This window comes from Hemibagrus wyckioides, linkage group LG19, assembly GCF_019097595.1.
Source record: "Hemibagrus wyckioides isolate EC202008001 linkage group LG19, SWU_Hwy_1.0, whole genome shotgun sequence".
Lineage (NCBI taxonomy): Eukaryota > Metazoa > Chordata > Actinopteri > Siluriformes > Bagridae > Hemibagrus > Hemibagrus wyckioides.
Window position 1 is genome coordinate 1,205,001 of NC_080728.1, and position 20,000 is coordinate 1,225,000.

General features: G+C 44.7%; 1 protein-coding gene across 7 annotated transcripts in view; it reads left to right on the top strand.

Annotated features, from left to right (window-relative positions):
- Window positions 1-19,653, top strand: part of plekha5 (pleckstrin homology domain containing, family A member 5) — an 89,569-nt gene extending 69,916 nt beyond the window's left edge. Inside the window, exons 4-30 of one of the 7 annotated variants that reach the window (XM_058416856.1) lie at window positions 300-383; window positions 2,818-2,938; window positions 3,094-3,198; window positions 3,343-3,415; window positions 3,567-3,667; window positions 3,859-3,974; window positions 4,921-5,859; window positions 6,344-6,794; window positions 6,918-6,989; window positions 9,373-9,492; window positions 11,594-11,647; window positions 13,734-13,814; window positions 14,937-14,999; window positions 15,184-15,264; window positions 15,357-15,506; window positions 15,596-15,697; window positions 15,779-15,887; window positions 16,002-16,033; window positions 16,169-16,339; window positions 16,546-16,663; window positions 16,747-16,859; window positions 16,940-17,134; window positions 17,217-17,303; window positions 17,827-17,927; window positions 18,025-18,164; window positions 18,352-18,467; window positions 18,734-19,653. In XM_058416856.1, coding sequence (XP_058272839.1) covers window positions 300-383; window positions 2,818-2,938; window positions 3,094-3,198; window positions 3,343-3,415; window positions 3,567-3,667; window positions 3,859-3,974; window positions 4,921-5,859; window positions 6,344-6,794; window positions 6,918-6,989; window positions 9,373-9,492; window positions 11,594-11,647; window positions 13,734-13,814; window positions 14,937-14,999; window positions 15,184-15,264; window positions 15,357-15,506; window positions 15,596-15,697; window positions 15,779-15,887; window positions 16,002-16,033; window positions 16,169-16,339; window positions 16,546-16,663; window positions 16,747-16,859; window positions 16,940-17,134; window positions 17,217-17,303; window positions 17,827-17,927; window positions 18,025-18,164; window positions 18,352-18,449 — 3,877 coding nt within the window. In that variant the 3' untranslated portion in view covers window positions 18,450-18,467; window positions 18,734-19,653. The other 6 variants (XM_058416858.1, XM_058416857.1, XM_058416861.1 and 3 more) reach the window with 6 other exon arrangements.
- Window positions 19,654-20,000: the final 347 nt, after the last annotated feature.

The following is a 20,000-nucleotide window of genomic DNA, read 5'->3' on the forward strand; positions in this document are numbered from 1 at the left end:
GACATTATGGCAACATCTCTAAATTGAGTTCATTTCCCACAGTTTGTGGTATTCCCTGTGCTCAGCAGTCAGACTGGCTCAATTCGATTGAGAATCTTTGTAAGAACTCTTTTAGACTCCGGATATGGTGCATTCTCCAGCCTCAGGATGCACCCTAACCAGGATCAAGTGCCTGCTGGACATGAATGAATGAACTGCAAAATATTCAAACTGTGTAGCAAGACTTTTATTTTTGCCTGTCATTCTCTCTCTCTCTCTCTCTCTCTCTCTCTGTCTTTCTCTCTCTCTCCCTCCCACAGTCACAATGAGCGGAAAGTGACCTGCAAACATCCGGTCTCTGGTGCACCATCACAAGATAACTGCATCTTTGTCGTCAACGAACAGTAAGTGTTTGCTTTTCCCTGTATTTTTTTCCCTGTATCCTCTCTCTCCTTCTGTTACACTGGTTAGACTCCTTCTCTTTTGTATACTAGGTGCATGTAGTGAAGTGTGTGTAATATCAGAATTTCGAGTTTGCACAAAACCAAGACCTGTTTGATTTAGACAGAGAGCATAGAGGTTTATGGGTAAAGCCGACTTGCCCTTCACTGCGATCTCAGCTATGCGTCATGCGAATCCACTCAGCTGTGCATCAGTTTGATCAGGATATATTTAGTAGCATTGAGTTTGGGACAAGATGCACACCAGCACTCGCACTCACACACTCATGCTGTCTCTTTTGTTGAAATCTCACTAGTCACTCTCAAGGCTCTTAGTGGCAACATCTGCGTGGTTTATGTTTTTAGCCCTTCAAAGTGATACATAACCGTATATTAGAAAGGGCTTGAAAGTGTATGTCACATATAAGAGCTTTTTTAATTCTATCATCTCCCCTTCTTAAAGGTCTGCTATTCCCTAGTAATTGAAGGTAAAGCTGCACCATTAGTGTAGTGTTGGTGTAGATGAGCACAGCTGATTAAATCTTTAGCCTGGAGCTCAGTCTGACATAGTCTTTACATCCTCTGCTATATTTTGTATAGCTCTCAGCGTCTGTTTCTTTAATGCTGGTGTCATATGCTGATCATCAGACAAACACCTGGAGGGCACATTCACTGAAAAAAAACCTTCAGAGATGATTCTCAGGAGGATAAAGCTGTTATTCTTATTATTTTCAGTGTGTCTGCTGATTCATCATCAGCTCTTTAAGAGTTTCACACACAAAAAATAAAACAAAGATATGGTAGGAAAGTTAAAATTCTAGGATATGGTTCTGTAGTTGAAATGATTATGGATGAAACAATCAGATTGATTGTGGTTCAAGGTGGCAGTTGATTCATAGAAAAATAGATTGTTTATGACTATAAATAAATTATTACTACATCACAAGTATCAGCCAATAGCCTGTCAGAACACTGTGGTGTTGCCATTGGCAACCAGTTCTGGGTCACGTGTGATAGCAGTAGTGTTTTTACCTTTAGTTACAGTCTAAAGGTTTAAATAGACCTTTCCCTTTTTTCCCTCTAGCCCCAAACCGAGCTGCACTTGAGAAACGCAGCCGAGACTCGTGTACAAACGTGTGAATGAGATTAACACTCCCTGTTCACACTTTGCTGCTGTAGAGGATGTGAGAAAGACGACGCATGACGGTGTAATTCGGTCGTGTCACCTTTCACAGGAAAGGAAAGAGAGTGACAGTCGTACTAAAGTGAGAGTTACAAGCAGAATCAATAGTTTAGATTTGGAGTATTTAATAGGAGAGAATGGATCCGTATTGGTTTTTAATGGAGATAAGCATGACCACTGAGGTGAAAAAATGTGTGTTTGGAGTCAAAGGCATACAGCATGGGGAAAACTTATGTGGACTGGTGAGATGAAAACTGAGCTGTTTGGGCAGAATTGCAGGCACTATGTCTGTTGAAAAAATATCACATGTCTATTTTCATCCCTTTGGTGAAGCACATGGTGGCAACATGGTCAGCAGGGATGGAAGAATGCTGTTTGATCATATACAGAAACATTGTTGAAGAAAACCTTTTCGAGAGCGCACACAAACTCAGACTGGAGTAACCGTTCACCTTTCAATACAACAGTGACCCCAAGCATACAGCTAAAGCATCACTGGTGTGGTTTAGGGGCAAGAATGTCTCTGAATGTCCTTTAAGAAGAAAATGCTCCATCAGCGCAGGAATTAAAGTAGCTCTCCTTCAGCAAATGACATCAAGTCAACATGGCCACTCACACAAAGTAGCACTTCTTTCCTTTAAATGCGAAGGCATATATAGATCATATTCAGCAGTTACATCTGAAAACTCTGATTCTATAGCGCAGTACAGTCAGCTTCCTAGTGTATTATGAACAGAAACATGATCATGGAGGTGTCCCTGTGTTCTCCAACCTTTGTAGCATTGTGCTAGTCTCAGGTAGCACTGGCTCACTGTTTCAGCCTCACAGCACAGACCTGATAAATTGCCCACTTATTGCTTTTGGCATCTTTCTCCTATTCATTTGATCATGTTCTCGGTCACTCGTGATGTACGAGTCTGGTACAGTGGCACACTAATGGAAACATTCGGGACCTTTCTGAGCACCAGAATGCCACAAATGTATTTCTTAGACAAAGAGGTGGAGTGTTGGTGTGGTACTGCAGCACTTGCATGTGGATGCTGCTGAAAGAACACAGAGAAGATGTCCAGTAGATCCAGCAGTTAAAGCAGCAGTATGATGGGTAGCTGGTCACTGTATTAACGATACACAACTTGTCTATGTAGTACCTATGCAATAACTCCATCCCCAGCTCCTTTTTCTTCATCAGTCCAGTTTTTCCTCTTTTGTCTTCAGGCCAGCGGCTAAAACACCAGTCAGTGAAAAGAAGGAAAGACCCACAAGCATCATGAGTGAGGCGTCCAACTACACGGGAGGCTCCGACTACATGACACACCCAAGCAGTCCAACAACCAGAGTGCGTTCTCGCTTTCTCTCTTCCTCTCTCTCTTTCTCTCTCTCTCTCTCTCTCTCTCTCTCTCTCTCTCTCTCTCTCTCTCTGCATAAAAGTTCCCAGAGTGAGAAAGTTTCCACTTGTTTGTGTAGATAATGTATACACTTTCCTTTTTTCAGCAATCAAGGCCATCTAAAAAAGTCCACAATTTTGGCAAGCGGTCACACTCCATCAAGAGAAACCCAAACGCTCCAGTAATCAAACGCAGCTGGCTTTATAAACAGGTAGAGCTGACACTTTTCTTCTCAGTTTCTGTACACTTTACCTCCTCAGTATCAGATAAGACACACACACAAGGAATGGCTACAGAGATGTAGAATGTGATGAGTTGATCAGTAGCCACATGGCATGACACTGTACTCCTACAGGACAGCACAGGAATGAAGATGTGGAAGAAGAGATGGTTTGTGTTGTCCGACATGTGCCTCTTCTACTATAAAGGTGAGCCTTCTATCTATCTATCTATCCATCCATCTGTCTGACTCAGTAATCCGAACAAGCGAATGATTCCCCAGGCCAGGCAAGCATCAGAAAGACGGCTATTCTGTGTGCCAAGTTTGCAGCTATTAGAACCACTGTTTTCTCTCCCCAGATGAAAAAGAAGAAGGGATCCTCGGGAGCATCCTTTTACCCAGCTTCCACATATCCCTGTTATCTGTGGATGACCACATAAGCAAGAAATATGCTTTCAAGGTCAGAATCTGTCACTCAAGGTTTTTTCTACCGTCACAAATAGTAAACTTTCACATTTATGTAACATGTATTTTAACATGCAGCTTATGATACAGTGCAAGTAGTCTAAACCACCACGCTATACCGAAAGAGCGGTTTGTACGAGTGGGCTTCCTCAGTTTTTCTGATTATCTCGTCTTTAACCCAAGCAGGCCACACACCCGAACATGCGGACGTACTACTTCTGCACTGACACAGCCAAAGAAATGGAGTCCTGGATGAAAATGATGACCGACGCTACCCTCGTTCACACTGAGCCCATCAAAAGGTAAAAAGATGAGGAAGAGGAAACTGGCTGTGAAGCTTCAAGACAAAGTTGTTAGCATAATGTTATTAACACTTCAGCAGTAAACTTTGAACCTTGAGTGTGAAATCCGTTATAAAAGTTTAAGATCAGGCCAAACTGAGTTGTCAGAGAAGTGTCTGAGGTCCAGCTCCATCAGTGAAGGGGTTACAGAGCTCATAGTAGACTGCTGAATTATTCTCCCTAGGACACTAGAAGGTAATTGGCCAATTTCTGTGTCTGCCTGAATGTGTTTGGGAAGTGATATTGACAGGAACTCGTGTTCCCCGAGGAGCCTTCCTAATGATTTTTACCGAGTTAATGGAGACTACAGTTTCCACTACAAAATGCTGCTTTTGAGACAACATTCTTGTACTTCTTATTACAGCCCCTGCAAAGAGCTTTGAGTTTTGCTTTGAACATGTCTGCTGTATGAAAGGTATTACTGTTCCATGTACAGATGATGTAATAACAGTTTATTAAACATCAGAAATCATTCTGTAGCCTACTGAAAGCAATATGGATGTTTCACCCATGGTACACAGGAACTAACATTGCACTAGCCATGATAAAACGCTCAAACACTGAATGAACCATGAAAATACCTTCAAGGGGAACAGTATAGCAGATGAATCTTTTATCAGCTATGAAGTGCTAGTGCGTTAATTAACACCCGAGCAGAAACATGGGAAAGCAGAAGTTTCAGTTAGGGACAAATCACACCACGGATACAATTATTGTGCCTACACATCAGATCGATTTCGTGGAGAGAATGGGTGTAGGTCTGAAAATATCCGCGTCCAGGACAGAACATGATGAAACACTGTTAATAAAGTTAGTGCAGTGTGCATTGTGCAGTCAGTTGTAGAAGTATTTGCACCCTTGATGACATTTCCTCTATGATTAATGTCTGATTCTTGCTCTGTGTCAGACTGGATAATGTAAAGGTAGACCCACGCAGCCCTCTGGAGATGAACAACATGTTAAATCACTGGGTTCTCACACAACCTGAGATCCAAAATAACGAGAGGAACCGTGAGAGTCTGCAGCTGGAGGACAAGAAGCAGAAACAGCTGGAGAAACAGCCCAGTATCCACAGAGATAAGGAAAGGTGTGCCATTCAGAAAGACTCCCAGAAGTACCAAATTCAGAAAGAAGGTGAGAAGTATGCTCTGGAGAAGGACGGACAGAAGTATCCTCTTCAGAAGAGTGGATACAGATATGTCCTGCCGAAAGACATGGAAACGTTTGGTGTACAGAAAGACGGAGAGAAGTACGCTTCCACTCTGCAGAAGGAGGCTAAACGGCATGGCCTCCAGAGAGATGAAGAAATAAATCTGCTGCAGAAAGAAATGCAAAGGTACACGCTGCACAAGGACAGCGACAAGCATGTGCTTCCAAAGGACAATGAGATACATGCCGTGCACAAAGACACTCACAAATATCTCCAGAAAGATGGAGGACGACCTGCACAGAAGTCCACCGTGCAGAAAGACACAGAGAGGTCCAGGCTACAGCGAGAAGAGGAGAAGTACAGCTTGCAGAAGGATGGCAATGTGGAGCAGCCGCTCACTAAACTCGACAGCATAAAGCTGCAGCCTGTGCAGGCAGTCAGCATCGCCCCGGCCACGTCTTCCTCATGGCAGCTGCAGAACAGAGGAGGCTCGGCTCTGTATAAAACCGCACAAGTCAACGGCTCCGGGGGAGAACAGAGCCCGGGAGAAATGAGTAACACCATTTCACAAAGGACAACAGTACAGCCTCAGCAGCCGTCAGAGCCAGAGAGGAGCTTAAGCAGGTCTAATTCCATTCAGCTGGAGCAGTATTTTAGGACACACCGAACCAGGGTCCAGGATGACGACACAAAGAGGTACGCTTTCTGAGCCCCTTCCATTTTCATTCCAGCTCCAAAAACCATAAAATTCACAGAATTTTCTGACTGAAATGTGTACATTGACTTCACACAGATGAAATCTATTATTTTCTTACTCTTGATTTCACTTGAATTAATTCATTTCCATTACCTTCAGTCAATATCTGGTCATGGATATGTAAAGACTTTCTCTCTAATATAGTTGTTAATTCCCACCCACCAGTAATCTGTCACCTATCATACAACTGCTGTCTGAAGCTTCCTCTGAGACGTGTGAAGCCAGCCTACTCACACCTCACCTTCCACACAAGTCTTGAGCTTATAGACACCAATGGGGAGCTTCCCTGTTATCTGTGATGGCTTTGGCTGTAGGTCATGTTAGTGTGTAAGCTCTTTCCATAAACAGGGAATGTCTCCTTTAGAGAGTTTTAGCCAGGAAGCCTTCTCTTGTCACATGATGCTGATATTTCATCTGTTTCAGCATCACTTCATATCAGACTCTGCCCAGGAACATGCCTAGCCATCGGACGCAGGTGGTGCCACGCTATCCCGAGGGCTACCGCACGCTTCCACGTAACATGCTGCGGCCGGACAGCATCTGCAGTGTAGCAGGTTCCATGTACGATTGTGCGCTGCAACCAGTGGCAGCAGAGAAAAGACGCTCTATGCGAGATGACACGTTGTGGCAGCTGTACGAGTGGCAGCAGAGGCAGGCCTACAGCCGGATGGGCTATAGCACACTGCCCAGCCCCAAGACTCTGAGCCACATTGCAGAGTCCATCCCATCATCCCCCTCGCACGGCTCCCTGGCTCTGTACCAATCCGTCTCCCCCAACCAGCCCTACAATCCCAGCACCTGCTCTGAAGTTTCCTCACCTGTGTTCCGTGGAGATGTCAGCATTGACCGGCGTCACCGAGCACACCTCACAAAGGTAGGCCCCCATCTAACCATCATCCACACGACTGTAGTTACATAATCTCTTAATCTCCGGCACCATTTTTCTTTTCCTCACTGGGTTCTTGCTCCTTTCTTCTTCTGCTCTGCTTTCTATCAGTATGCATACCAACCTGACTGCAGGGTCCCGGCAGCTCAGAGCATCACGACACAGTCCCTGCAGGGTAAAACGGTATGCTCCTTCTCCTGTCTGCTTCTCTATTGTACATTAAACATTCTTCATGCTCATAATTACAGTACATATAAGTGAATGGACAAAGGGTTTTCTCTACTCCTGTGGTTTATTGCTCTCACACAACCAGACACAGCACAACATGCAGCGAAATGCACTCCTGACTGTCCACGAATTTACTTTTATACAGGTTATACAACAGTATATATAACCGTATCACTAAATTTGCTATGAAGTACAGATGTGTACAGTTATTTTGCAGCATACACTGAGGTAGTTGAAGTGAATTTGCCAACATATATAATGAACATGTATAAATATGGGGTAATGCAGGTACAATAACAGGAATGTAGGGGGTGCAAACAAGTCTAAGCTCTAGTCCTAGGTGTTCTCCTGGTTGAGGGCTCTGATGGAGTGCAGGACGAAGCTCCTCCTCATTCTCTCAGGGAGCAGAAGCACTTTCCTGACCAGAAAAGTGAGAAGAGTCTGTTGTTGGGATGGTTGAGGTCCTTCAGTATCTTCCTGGCCATGGTCCAGAATAGCTTGCTGTAAATAGATTGCAGGTCAGTGAGCTCAGTGCAGATGGTACATTCAGCTTATCACACCATCCTCTGGAGAGCCCGCCTGTCCTGCTTTGTACAGCGGATGCTCTCAGTGTTACAGGTGAAAAAGGTCCTTAGCACCTGAGAGGGCAGTTTAAAGTCCTTTAGGCATCTAAGGTGGTAAAGGCACTGAGGTTCCTTCCTCTTCAGACAGGACTATGACCGGTCCTGCATAATGCAATGGCCTAGGTATGTGAAACTGTCCACTCTCTCCACTGGGGTCCTGTTGATCTTCACAGCTGGTAGCTCCACTGCTGCTTTGTGCTGAAGTCCACTATCAATGTGTTTATCTTCAGGCAGAGGTTGTTCTCCTGTCATCATATCTCCTCTGAGTAGGCTATCTTGTTTTTAGAGATTAGGTCTCCACAACAGTGTCTTCAGCATACTTGACAAGTGGTGGAGTTGGAAGTGTCCGCACAATTGTAGTTACACAAAGGAGCTTTGAACAATTCAGTAGGCTCCAGTGGTGAGGGTGAGGGAAGGTGGGACAGGTCTACATGCTCGTATTGCAGTGTGGACAGGAAGTTGGAGATCCACTGACACACCCATTGCATTTTAACATGATCCCTCTTCCTCCTGTCCAGATGGCTCAGAGATGTCCAGAGGAGGTACTGGAGGTGTAATGAATTGAGGTCAGGGCTACAGGGTGGTTGAGGCAGGAAGGCTAGGGTTTCTAGATTACTGACCTGTGTTGTATCCCTACACAGCATAGAATGTAACTTTACAAGTCTTAGGTTTTAACAATGGACATAGGCTTTTACAGAAAAGTCAGGATATACATTTTTCTCTTCTTGTACTGTTGTACTCATGTAACATCTTTTGATGATATCAGTTTTTGGTAAATGATTGTGGACGATTCCACTTTGTATCTTACAGTTTGTTTGGTAAAGTCTCTCTCCAAACTGAAGCACCTGAACCTCCTAGCTGTCCCCTCAGTGACTGGCCTCTTCATATCCTCTTCTTATCAAACACAGTTAACATCAAACATTGCCTTGTATGGAGTCTAAGTGCTTAATGGCACTTGGAGGCTTTTCAAATCAAGTAGCTTGTATCAGGTAACACATCTATACTAATATAAAAAGCAATGTTTTTTTATTTCAGCAGTGTATTCCACACATTTGATGATATGAATCCAGGAAAATTGTAGAATTCATCAAAATAAATAACAGTTTGGCTTGTTCCCAGCCATCGATTTCCTCATAGATCCGATATTGAAGTGTTCGGGAATCAACTTGCGTCTTTAAATTGTGTCACACTCTGTGATAGAGATGAGAGAGAAACATTCTGCTTTAATCAAGTGATTCAGTATCGTTTGCTTTGGTGACTCAATAGCAATACTGTAACTTCCTCTTCTCAGTCGAAGGCTTGTCGTTTTATTTAAACTGGACCACATTAAAACATCCTTTCCCGTCATACGCTATTTATTCGCCCTCATTCACTTCAACTCAAGACTAATCCATCATTTTTATACCTCCAACACTTTGGATGTTTTATTATTATTATCATTATTGTTGTGGTTTTTGTTTGCGTACTGTTCCAGATGTTCACGACCTGAATATGATCAGAATTCACCTTAATCGATTAGTTTCCTGTCATCCAACAAGAAAGGCCTCGCTTTAGTGTCATCTGAACCATTTCTCTTGGATTACTACTTTAACCCCTACAATGTGACCTGTCCAGCTCGAATCCACTAGAGAAATTAGAGTAGATGTTAGATGTATTGAGTGCAGAAGCTGTATGAGGCATGTGATTCCTGTCCATATTGTCTCCTGTGACCCCAGCCAGAAGAGCTGACCCTGCTGCTTATCAAGCTGCGACGGCAACAGGCCGAGCTCAACAGCATCCGAGAGCAGACTCTCGCTCAGCTAATGCAGCTAAACGTTGACGCCGCCAACCCGAAGGTCAGCCCTGGGCGATCACCTGCATTCGTCTGTGAAGGAATGCTAGTTCTGTTTTGTTTTTTTTTTTCTCCCCCCATTTTATAGCATGCTACTGCGTGTTACTTTTTTTTTATTGGATGGTTCCTGTTACCCCATACTAACGGTGGTAAAGTCAGCTTGCTACAGATGTTGTGTGGTGTTAATATACTGTTATTCAGCAGCGTGTCCTGGGATGCTGTATGGACCAGGCTACTGGGGCCAGTTCCCAGGATCTTTTTAATCCTATTTCATCTTTATATATATATACATACATATATATATATGTACACTACTCACAAAAAGTTAAGGATATTGGGCTTTCGGGTGAAATTTCAGGATGCACCTAAAATGCACTATAACCTTTCCAGGTGAACTTAATTTGACCTTCTCTACACTTTTGAATGCACATGTCCAACTGTTCAGTGTTTCAGTACTTTTTGCAGAACTTGCTGTTCTCTAACAAGGTGCTTAACGGCAAAATTCACAACTGGTGTTTGATCCATGAATCCACCAATAAATTTTCTGGTTCCATTAGAATTGGTATTTAAACAGTCCTCTTCATCATGCTGTTCACATTTTAACATCATGATACCAAGACCACACCTAACAATTGATCAACAGTACCTCACCATTGTGAGGCTTCAAACAGGATGTTCTCAGAGGGAAGTGGCCACTGAGCTTAGAGTGTCACAGAGTGTCATCAGCAGGTTGCGACAGAGATACAGAGAGACTGGAATGGTCACGGAAAGGCATAGAAGTGGACGTCCTTTGGCCACATCCCACGTTGATGACCGCTTCATTGTGAACAGTGCTCTGCAGAACCGGATGATGAATGCCACTCAACCCCAGGCACATATAAGGGAGGTGAGAGGAACCCAAGTGTCACGTCAGACCATTCGAAACCATTTACATCAGCGTAGTCTGTGTGCTAGACGACCTGCAAGGGTACCTGACCACACCCCCAGGCACAGGCATCGGGCCAGGGAGCATTTACGCTGGACAAGGTACCAGTGGGCCTCAGTGCTGTTCTCATGTTGAGCAGAAATGATGGCTGCCAACAATGTTGGAGACGTCAAGGAGAGCACTATGCAACAGCCACTGTTGTGGTGGTGTTACAGTCTGGGCAGGTGTGTCCACTCAATACAGAACTGCCCTACATCTTGTGAATGGTACAGTGACAAGCCAATACTACCTGAATAACATCATTAATCCAGTCATTGTGCCCCTGCATGAACAACACAGGCCTAATTTCATCTTCATGGACGACAATGCTCCAGCTCATCGAGGTCGCATCATTAGGGAACGGCTGCTGGAGGCTGGGGTACCTCAAATGGTGTGGCCTGCACTTTCTCCAGACCTGAATCCTATAGAAAACCTCTGGGATCAGCCGAGTCGCCGTGTAGAGGCTCGTAACCCTGCACACCAGAACCTCAATGACCTGAGGGCCGCCCTTCAAGAAGAGTGGAATGCCATGCCTCAGCAGACAATAAGTCGACTCGTGAACAGCATGAGACGTCGTGGTCAAGCTGTAATTGATGGTCAAGGGCACATGACAGATTATTGAGATACTGAGATTTTTTGTTGTGGTATACCCACCACTGTTGGCTTTTGTTTCAATAAATTGTTTGAGATGAGGAAATCACCACTGCAGCTTCTACTTAAATGCCCTACTTTCATGATATAATATCACTGTAGTGTGAACTTTTTACATTTTTCATAAATTTCACCCAAAAGCCAAATATCCTTAACTTTTTGTGAGTAGTGTATATAAATAAGGTCAACTTGTGTGTGTGTGTGTGCACTTCCTGGGGACTGGCTCCAAAAACAGGCGTGTATACCATTCAGTATTCCTTGTTTTTGTGTTGGATGCTTCCTCGTGTAGTGCATGATGAACTTACTAAGCCCCCAAGCTGCACTTTTACCAGCTGATATCCGTTCCAATCTTTTTATTTGCAGTCCTGAATGGCTTCTTGCTCCATGTAATTTTTTTAAAATTATGGTGCCTGCTTGATGAGGGGTTCCTCTGTTTCTCACCACTCTTCTCTTTAGCACTTTTCTTTTTCTTTTCCACTGCCTTCACTAGAATAAGGTGCTTTCTCATCACCTACAGAGGAATCTCATGTATCTGGACAGCCAGGTGAGGGCACTCTCGGGTGAGATCTCTCTCTCTCTCTCTCTCTCTCTCTCTGTCTCTCTCTCTCTCTCTCTCTCTCTCCCTCTCTCTCTCTCTTTAGGACTTAATACCCACTATTACTCCTTTCTTCTCTGGTGAATATGAACTTCCACTCACATACAGTAATAAAGCAGGTTAAGATTGGCTGTAGTTAATTATGGGTCTAATGCAGTAACTGCAGTTCCCTTTGTGATTAATTGTAAATATTATAAAGAGTTTTTATCAAACTCTTTTCCAGAAATGATAGAGAAACACTGAAATTCCTTTGAAAACTTTGAGTAAATGAGTGTTAAAGTTGCGGTCATGTTTCTTCCCTTAGTTGCTGACTTAAGCTGGAAGGTTGTGTTAATATTCAGCTATTCAGAGTCACTTTACACAGCTCACCTCGTTTCCCTGAGGTCTATGTATTGTTTTTTTATACAGTAGTGTCTAGACTAAAATTCTTAAACAGAAACATTTGCCTCTAATGGTTCAGGTGATAGATGAACTCTAAATATGGACTCTCTTGCTGCCAAATATAATATGATATTTACAGTGATGTGATGTGGTGATAGAAGGATATGAAATGTAATAGGGTGACGTTATATATCTCTGCATGAATAGTCCTAGTTGTAATTATCACATGAGTCACTGCACATTTGTCCTACTTCAACACCCAGTCGATCTGGCACTGTGTGGTTTAGCTCTCGGCAAGGGGATTACTTGTTTTATGTGGTACAGATGTTTGGAACATCAGTGTTTCACAAACATGAAGATACCCACATGTATGACGCTTACAGAACTTTCATGGGGTTGGTGACCCCTCGGGTAATACATTTAAAACACCTCAGCTTAATAAAATGAAAGAGTTCCAGATGTGAGGTTTAGTAGAAATGGACGAACTCTAATACTAACTCTATACCTTATTGTTCCCATAGCAACTCATTGACTGATAATAAAGAGATTATGGTGATGTTCTTTTAGTCTCCAGGGTCCACACTCTGTCACAGTAGCAGTTACTTGTTCCATCACCAGGAGCTCAGTTTTTCTTCTTTTTGAAGTTTCAGCAGCTCGTCATGTTACAGAGAAACTTCAAAGCGCAAACTCATCTGTCCAGAAGACTCCAGACTCGTCAGACACTCTGTAATGTAGTGTGACCAGTCAGAAAGATTGGTGTGTTGGTTGTGAATAAATGAAACAGTTGCAGTGATGTAAGAGGAAGCTCAGGCAAGCTGTGTATGTGCTGAAACACCAGGTACAGGTGGAGTAGCCTAGCATAGATTTAGCACCAATATGGTGGGATAGTGAACCAGCCATGAGCTGAGGCACTGGAGAAGCTTTATCGAGACAGTAATACTCACCCAGTTTCTGGACCCCAGTCTGTTCCACACTTGGTATCCTGAATGGAAGACATTCTCTGTTTGGCTCAGATAGGACCATATAGTCAAACTATAGCAGGTACTTCTACAAAAGCACCCAGGAGTCCCGATGTCATGTGTCCAGCCTTAGTGGCAGGTTAGCTGGCGGTCTAAGCCGTGCCACTCTGACTCCCCTTGCTGCTTCTCTGATTACAGCCACAAGCCCTGCGTGTGCCCCATCTTGAAGGGTGGGGTATGTTCTGTAGCAGAGGCACTTTATTAACACATTATTTTAGTGGGTTTTCCATGAGGCCAAAACAGTTATATAGTCCTCAAAGTTAAACTCCATAACATAATGGTTCCACATAAAATTCCAACATGGAAACAGATATTTTGCTTAGCAACAGTACGATAAATACACTGGGACACATTCAACAGTGACTGACCAGTGAGGAAGAGATGGCGCGGAAGGAACCATGGACCCCGAACCATGCTTCCTCACTGTACAGTCTTCAGGACAGAGGAGTTTTCGCAGTTTCTCTGGGAAATGACGAGCTGCTTCATTTTCTTTTTCTCTTTTTGTTGAGAGAGAAAACAAATACGTGAAAGGTTGTCACACACACATACACATGCACACACATTTGTAATCTTTAGCAGTTGTTTTCTATGCTGAATGCTCTTCCTCCTCCTCCTCCTCCTCCTCACTACACCAGATGAAGCAGAATGAGCCTATAATCTTCATGATTCACACTATGATTGAGAGCTCAGCACCGAGGCCTCAGCTATACCAGCAAGTAAGGTCTTGATGTCCACCCGGTTTTCTGCACCCGTCTCTCGTATCACAGGACCCTCCTGTCCCTCCTCCCTCACGGTCTCATCCAGTGTCGGCTCTGTGACAGCACATCCCATCCTTCTTTTTGGTGGTTGTTATTTTCCTGCAAATGGTGTTGGCATGGCTTGAATGTATTCTCGTGTTCTCGACAACAACGCCATGCAAACGCTCTGACAGACGCTGGCCTGATCACCCCATCGGCAGTCATCTGCAATGCCCATTCATGCATTACTTAAAAAGTAAATAAATAAGGGAAAAGGTGACTGATCTGGACACCTTTATACAGAGTGTGTGTTGTTTTTCCTTTGTGCTTTTTGTGAGTAAAAGGAGCTGGAGCCTCTCATTCCCGCCAGTTAACTGTGGAATGTCTGTCGATCTAGTGAAGGGAATGATGAGAAGCGAGCCTATCAGCTCATTACGGCTCACGTCCTCTCAGCCACGCTTGCTGCATCCTGCTTTTCATTACCTGAGAGGATCTGCCATGGCCAGGGGCGTCAGCTGATAGCACTCGCACCAGCCTAGCCTTTCAAAAATAAACCCATGGAGACGTTTGCTCTAATTTGAGAATTTCATCCTCCTCCTGCATTCTGTGGAAAGGTCCATGCTAGTTATTTTGTTCCATATGGAATGGTGTCTTTCCGTGTGTATGTGTGTGTGTGTGTGTCTCTGCTCCCGGTGTGTCTCATAATACAACTTGTGAATGTTTCACACACACACATACCTATGCCACTTTTAGAACATCACCACTGATAAAAGTGCTGCTGCTGACCTGACCGCTCATCCTCACTTCCCTGCTTCCTTTTCCATCCAGAAAGTGTGTGTGTGTGTGTGTGAGAGAGAGAGCGAGAGAGAGCGAGAGAGAGAGAGAATATGGATTATGTTACCCATCTTGATCTGCACATATGGGGTATGAACAGAGCACTAGAACATTCTTATCCTAGACTCTGGTGCTTTAGAGCTTCTTTGATAAGAGGGGGGGATGAAATAGTAGCACTAACGCTCATCATCCGGTTCGAGGGCAATACCGCAGGGTGAGGGGAGTTTATAGATCAGACCTGAGTCTGACTGCTGCTTGTTCTTGCAGATGAGCCCTGATGCGTACAATGACACGGTTTATGGCTACAGACCTGAAGAACTGGATGTTGATGTAAGTCTTATTGCACTAATTGTTACACTAATTATCCTCCTGTCTGTCTAAATGTCCAGGTAACTGAACAGACATGATGCTATGATACTTGTTATAAAAATTCAGACCCCCCCCCCCTTTTTTTTGCTTGAGCAATACAGCATCCTGAGACATGAGAGGAATTGTTTGCATGTTTTCTTCATAGGCGAAGTTAAGCAGATTGTGCGAACAAGGCAAAGTGGTGCGGACACAAGAGGAGAAGCTTCAGCAGCTCCACAGAGAGAAGGTAGATGATTGAGAGCATATAAATATAAGATATCACTAATTACATGCCTGGAGGTGCTGATGTGAATGTGTGTGTGTCTCTTGTGTCTGTAGCACACCCTAGAAACAGCACTGTTATCAGCGAGCCAGGAGCTGGAGATGAGTGCGGAGAACCCAGCGGCTGTGCAGAGCCTGATCCAGCAGAGGGACGTGCTGCAGAGCGGGCTCCTGAGCTCCTGTAGAGAACTAGCCCGAGTCAGCACTGTGAGTCTCGCACACACACTCGCACGGACACATACAGTACAACAAGGGAGGAATGATGTTGCGAATTCTGTGTGTGTTGTGTTCTCCAGGAGCTAGACAGGAGCTGGAAAGAGTATGATAAACTGGAGAGCGACGTGACTTTGGCTAAAAGGAACCTACTGGATCAGCTGGAGGCTCTCGGCAGCCCACAGGTCACTGTGCAATCCTTCAGCTTCTCCGTTAATGAGAAGATACACTGTCAGCTCTCATCGTGTGTGTGTGTGTGTTCACAGACAGAACCCCCTAGTCAGCAGCACGTACAGATTCAGAAGGAGCTGTGGAGGATTCAGGACGTGATGGATGCACTGAACAAAAACAAGCCAAAGAGAAGCGCTGAACCCAGTGAGACCCTCACTCTTCCTCTTCCTAACACACATTACTACACAGATTAAAACTCTAATCCATGTCCCACTGTTCTAGATTTAATGTTTGCATGATTTTTTTTTACTTCTACAGGCTTTCCTTCATCGGGTCTTCAGAAGAAGGAGGTATGTACTGTTTCGCTCAGCAAAACACACACACACACATTAAACCTCGGTGTTCCAGTCAGGGTCCAGTATGTGACTTGTCTCTGAACGGTGGTCAGATTTGACCTGTGTCTTGGGAATATTTTGGCTCTGTAGGAGTCTGATTCCGTGCCCCCGCGTCCTCCGCTCCCCCACCTTTACGAGGGCAGAGGGCGCCTGTGTGTGCCTCACCTGCCCGGCCCCAGCCACCCTCAGCTCCACCCACCCCGAACAGGCCCTCACCAGCCCGAAGACCGCAAAGCTGGTCAGCGCAATGGCAGTCACAGCGTAAGAGGCTGCTGAACCTCATCTTATCCCATCTCATCCCCCGTCACACCTGTGATCGTCCACCAGCTTTCCGTCTCCATCATCTGTCCATTCTTTACTGTAAACTGGGGTGTTAGGATTAGGGCTATCATTCCCCTCATCGTTCACGTACATCTATACCACACAGTGTGAGTAACAGGTTGACTTTAAGGCCTGATACTCCACAGGGTCCAGACTACAGGCTGTATAAGAGCGAGCCGGAGCTCACCACCGTGGCTGAAGTAGACGAGAGCAACGGAGAGGAGAAATCCGAGCAGGCTGCTGAGAAAGAGTCTACTACTAAAGGTGAACTCTTATTTCTTACAAACGCTCACTTTTACCCAGTTTCATCCCTCAGACCATGTTTATAAAGCTCTTTCTGTTTTCAGCGCCCTATCCTGTGGGAGTAGTGAGCCCCAGGACTAAGTCACCTGTACCCGTGTCCTCCACCATCGCTTCTTACGTGACTTTGAGGAAGGCTAAGAAACCGGAACCCAAAATGGTAGGTCCCTTTCCAAAACAGGAGAACGTGCAAAACCCTGGTATACGCACTTCATCTGTTTCCACTCGTCTTCCTCTCAGAGCCACGTGAACAGTGCGACAGAGCACGTGAGTGGTGTTGTGGAAGGAGTCCGTCAGCGCATGAGTGTGGAGGAGCAGATGGAGCGGATTCGCAGGCACCAGCAGGGCGCGCTGCGAGAGAGAAGGAGGGAAGATGGCTCTCTTTCTCGCAGTCTTTCTTTCACCAAAGACACCTCCTATTATTACACCCTGCAGGTAGCAGCATCCTCCACACACATCCTCATTACACTGCAACATCAATACTGTAGTATTAAATACTCCTGTGTGTGTGTGTTAGATGAGCACAAAAAGAAGGGAGATGTCAGCTGGAGACTCGAACCAGTTCAGAGCCTCTACATTCAAAGAGAACTGCAAAGCACTGGAGGTAAATGAGCGAGTGCTGGCTTTCTAATGTGTGAATACTTCACCTGACCACGATGTCTGAGTCTGTACTCACCTGACCACGATGTCTGAGTCTGTACTCACCTGATCACGATGTCTGAGTCTGTACTCACCTGATCACGATGTCTGAGTCTGTACTCACCTGACCACGATGTCTGAGTCTGTACTCACCTGATCACGATGTCGGAGTCTGTACTCACCTGATCACGATGTCGGAGTCTGTACTCACCTGATCACGATGTCGGAGTCTGTACTCACCTGATCACGATGTCGGAGTCTGTACTCACCTGATCACGATGTCTGAGTCTGTACTCACCTGATCACGATGTCTGAGTCTGTACTCACCTGATCACGATGTCTGAGTCTGTACTCACCTGATCACGATGTCGGAGTCTGTACTCACCTGACCACGATGTCGGAGTCTGTACTCACCTGATCATGATGTCTGAGTCTGTACTCACCTGATCATGATGTACTCACCTGCTTCTATTCTTTTTTCCTTACAGCAGTTGCAGGGGAAACTGATGTTAGGTTCTGAGTTTGGAGAAAAGGTCTCTGAAGCCAGCAGAAGCCCTGAGCACCACAGAGCCCTGGGCACTGAGGACAGGTAGGACTATCCACTGTGTGTGTGTGTGTGTGTGTGTGTGTACACGTAAGCTGTGAGTGTGTTCCGAGTGCCTACAATTGTCAGTGTGGTGTGTCAGTGTGCAGACAGCAGTGATGGTACGAGTGAACACAGAGGAGAATGATGAGGAGGAGGAGACTCTGTCTGGACAAAGTCAGGGTCAGATCATGAAGGACTGCTACACTCGGACATCTTCCAAACACAGCACCACAGTTTCAGGTGAGAGCAGTGAGGCACTCTGGCATGGTGCTGTAGAGGACCAGGAACAAAACACTCTGGAACATGCTATAGTGTTTTACTGAGAATCTGTGTGTGTGTGTGTGTATGTATTCTGTCTAATTAACATGTCTGATTAACACCTTGCTGTACGGTGTGTGTGTGTCTTGTCGTGTGGAACGGTTTGCAGTGAACAGCCTCTCGAGTTCGCCTCAGTCTCCGAGCTCCTCTCCTCTTCCTTCCTCCCCTCCTCACCTCCCCGACGGTTCCCACTTCATGTGTGTGTAGTGGAGGAAACACAGTACAGTAAGGGTTAATCCTCCTTTTCTCTGACTAGCCAGACTTTACTGTTACTGTAGGGAAGTGAGAGGAGTGCAGAAGACTAGAGTGGAATATTAACCTCTCTCCTGTAACGTGGACTAGTGCTAGAAACAGCATGAGTGTGTACTAGCTCTGTGTGAAGCTGCAGTTTGTAGATGAGAGAGCTAGTGTTCAGTCTGTTCAAGGCAGCTCACTTTATTCTAAACAGATGAAATAGCATTGTCCAGCTGATGGGTTCTGCTCTCTGCCAGCCAGCTACTGACCCATGAAGGAGTAGGTCCAGCAGGAGAACCAAAAAGCGCCGCTGCCGCCCTGCCGAGCAGCGAGAGGCCGTAACCACCACCACCACACCGCAGTCGCAGCTCAAGCCATCGCTCTGTTTCCCAAACTGCCACAGGAGACTTAGACACACAGGTGTAGAGTATTCTTATTATTTATAAAGTTCACGTTCTTGTGTTGAGGTGTTTTGTATAAAACAGATAAGGAGCAGTGCTGTGAAGAGGCGCTACTGATGTACACTCTTATTCTTTAGAGCAGCCGCCATCTCTTCAGTGGGTGGGGTGTGTGTTAGAGCCCACCCACACACACCCCCCACACACACCCCACACACACACACAATCTGCTTATTTCTTTATTTAAAAAAAAACCTCTGGCTTTTAGCGTTCATCTCTTTTGCACTGTATAAGACCTCACTGATTTTTTTTTTTTTTTTTTTTTTTTTTTTTAAGTAGTAAGGCGTGGATATCAGCCGATCTGTACAGAACACGTCCTGCCTGAATGACCACTTCATTAAAGTACTGCTCTCACCACTGCAGATGAAAAGATGCTGATTTTAGCTTTGTAAAGAAACCTTTAGATCGTCTGTGATTTCCCGCAGCACTGCCCCCCACCCCCAACCCCCCACGGACAGAACATTCATGAACATTTGTTTTATATTTCTATGGCTGAGATATATTTAACTAAAGTATTAAAGAGAGTATTCATTAAAGATTTGCTTTAGTGTGGTCTCTGTCCATGTTGGGGTCCAGCTCTAGAGAAATATAGCACATGTAAAGCTTAAAAATAAAAAAACTGAAGCAATAACCAGGGTTTCGGTGTTCACTTTATTGTAGAAGATGTAAAGATCATATTGTATATAATGTACACCATACAATAAAATTCTAAAAGCTTATCTAAGGAGTCAATATGCAAATCTCATCTGATTTATATCATGTGAAATAAATGTTCTTATAAAAGGTGCCTGTGATTTTTATTTTTTGTTCTGGATCATTGATGAGATAATATTTTTATCATAGATGATGATAGTCATTGTTTAGGTGGATCCAGGTCAAAAATATGTCATAAAAACAACAAAGAGATAAACATCACTGCTGTTAATAAAGCTGATACACAAACCAGTGAGTAGAGTGAGTGATTTTACAGGAGGAGTTCTCTGTGCTTTAGGATATCTATCAATAATAAATCAATCATCTTGCAGCAGCAGCTCCATCACACCGGACACATACTCTGCGTCCTCAG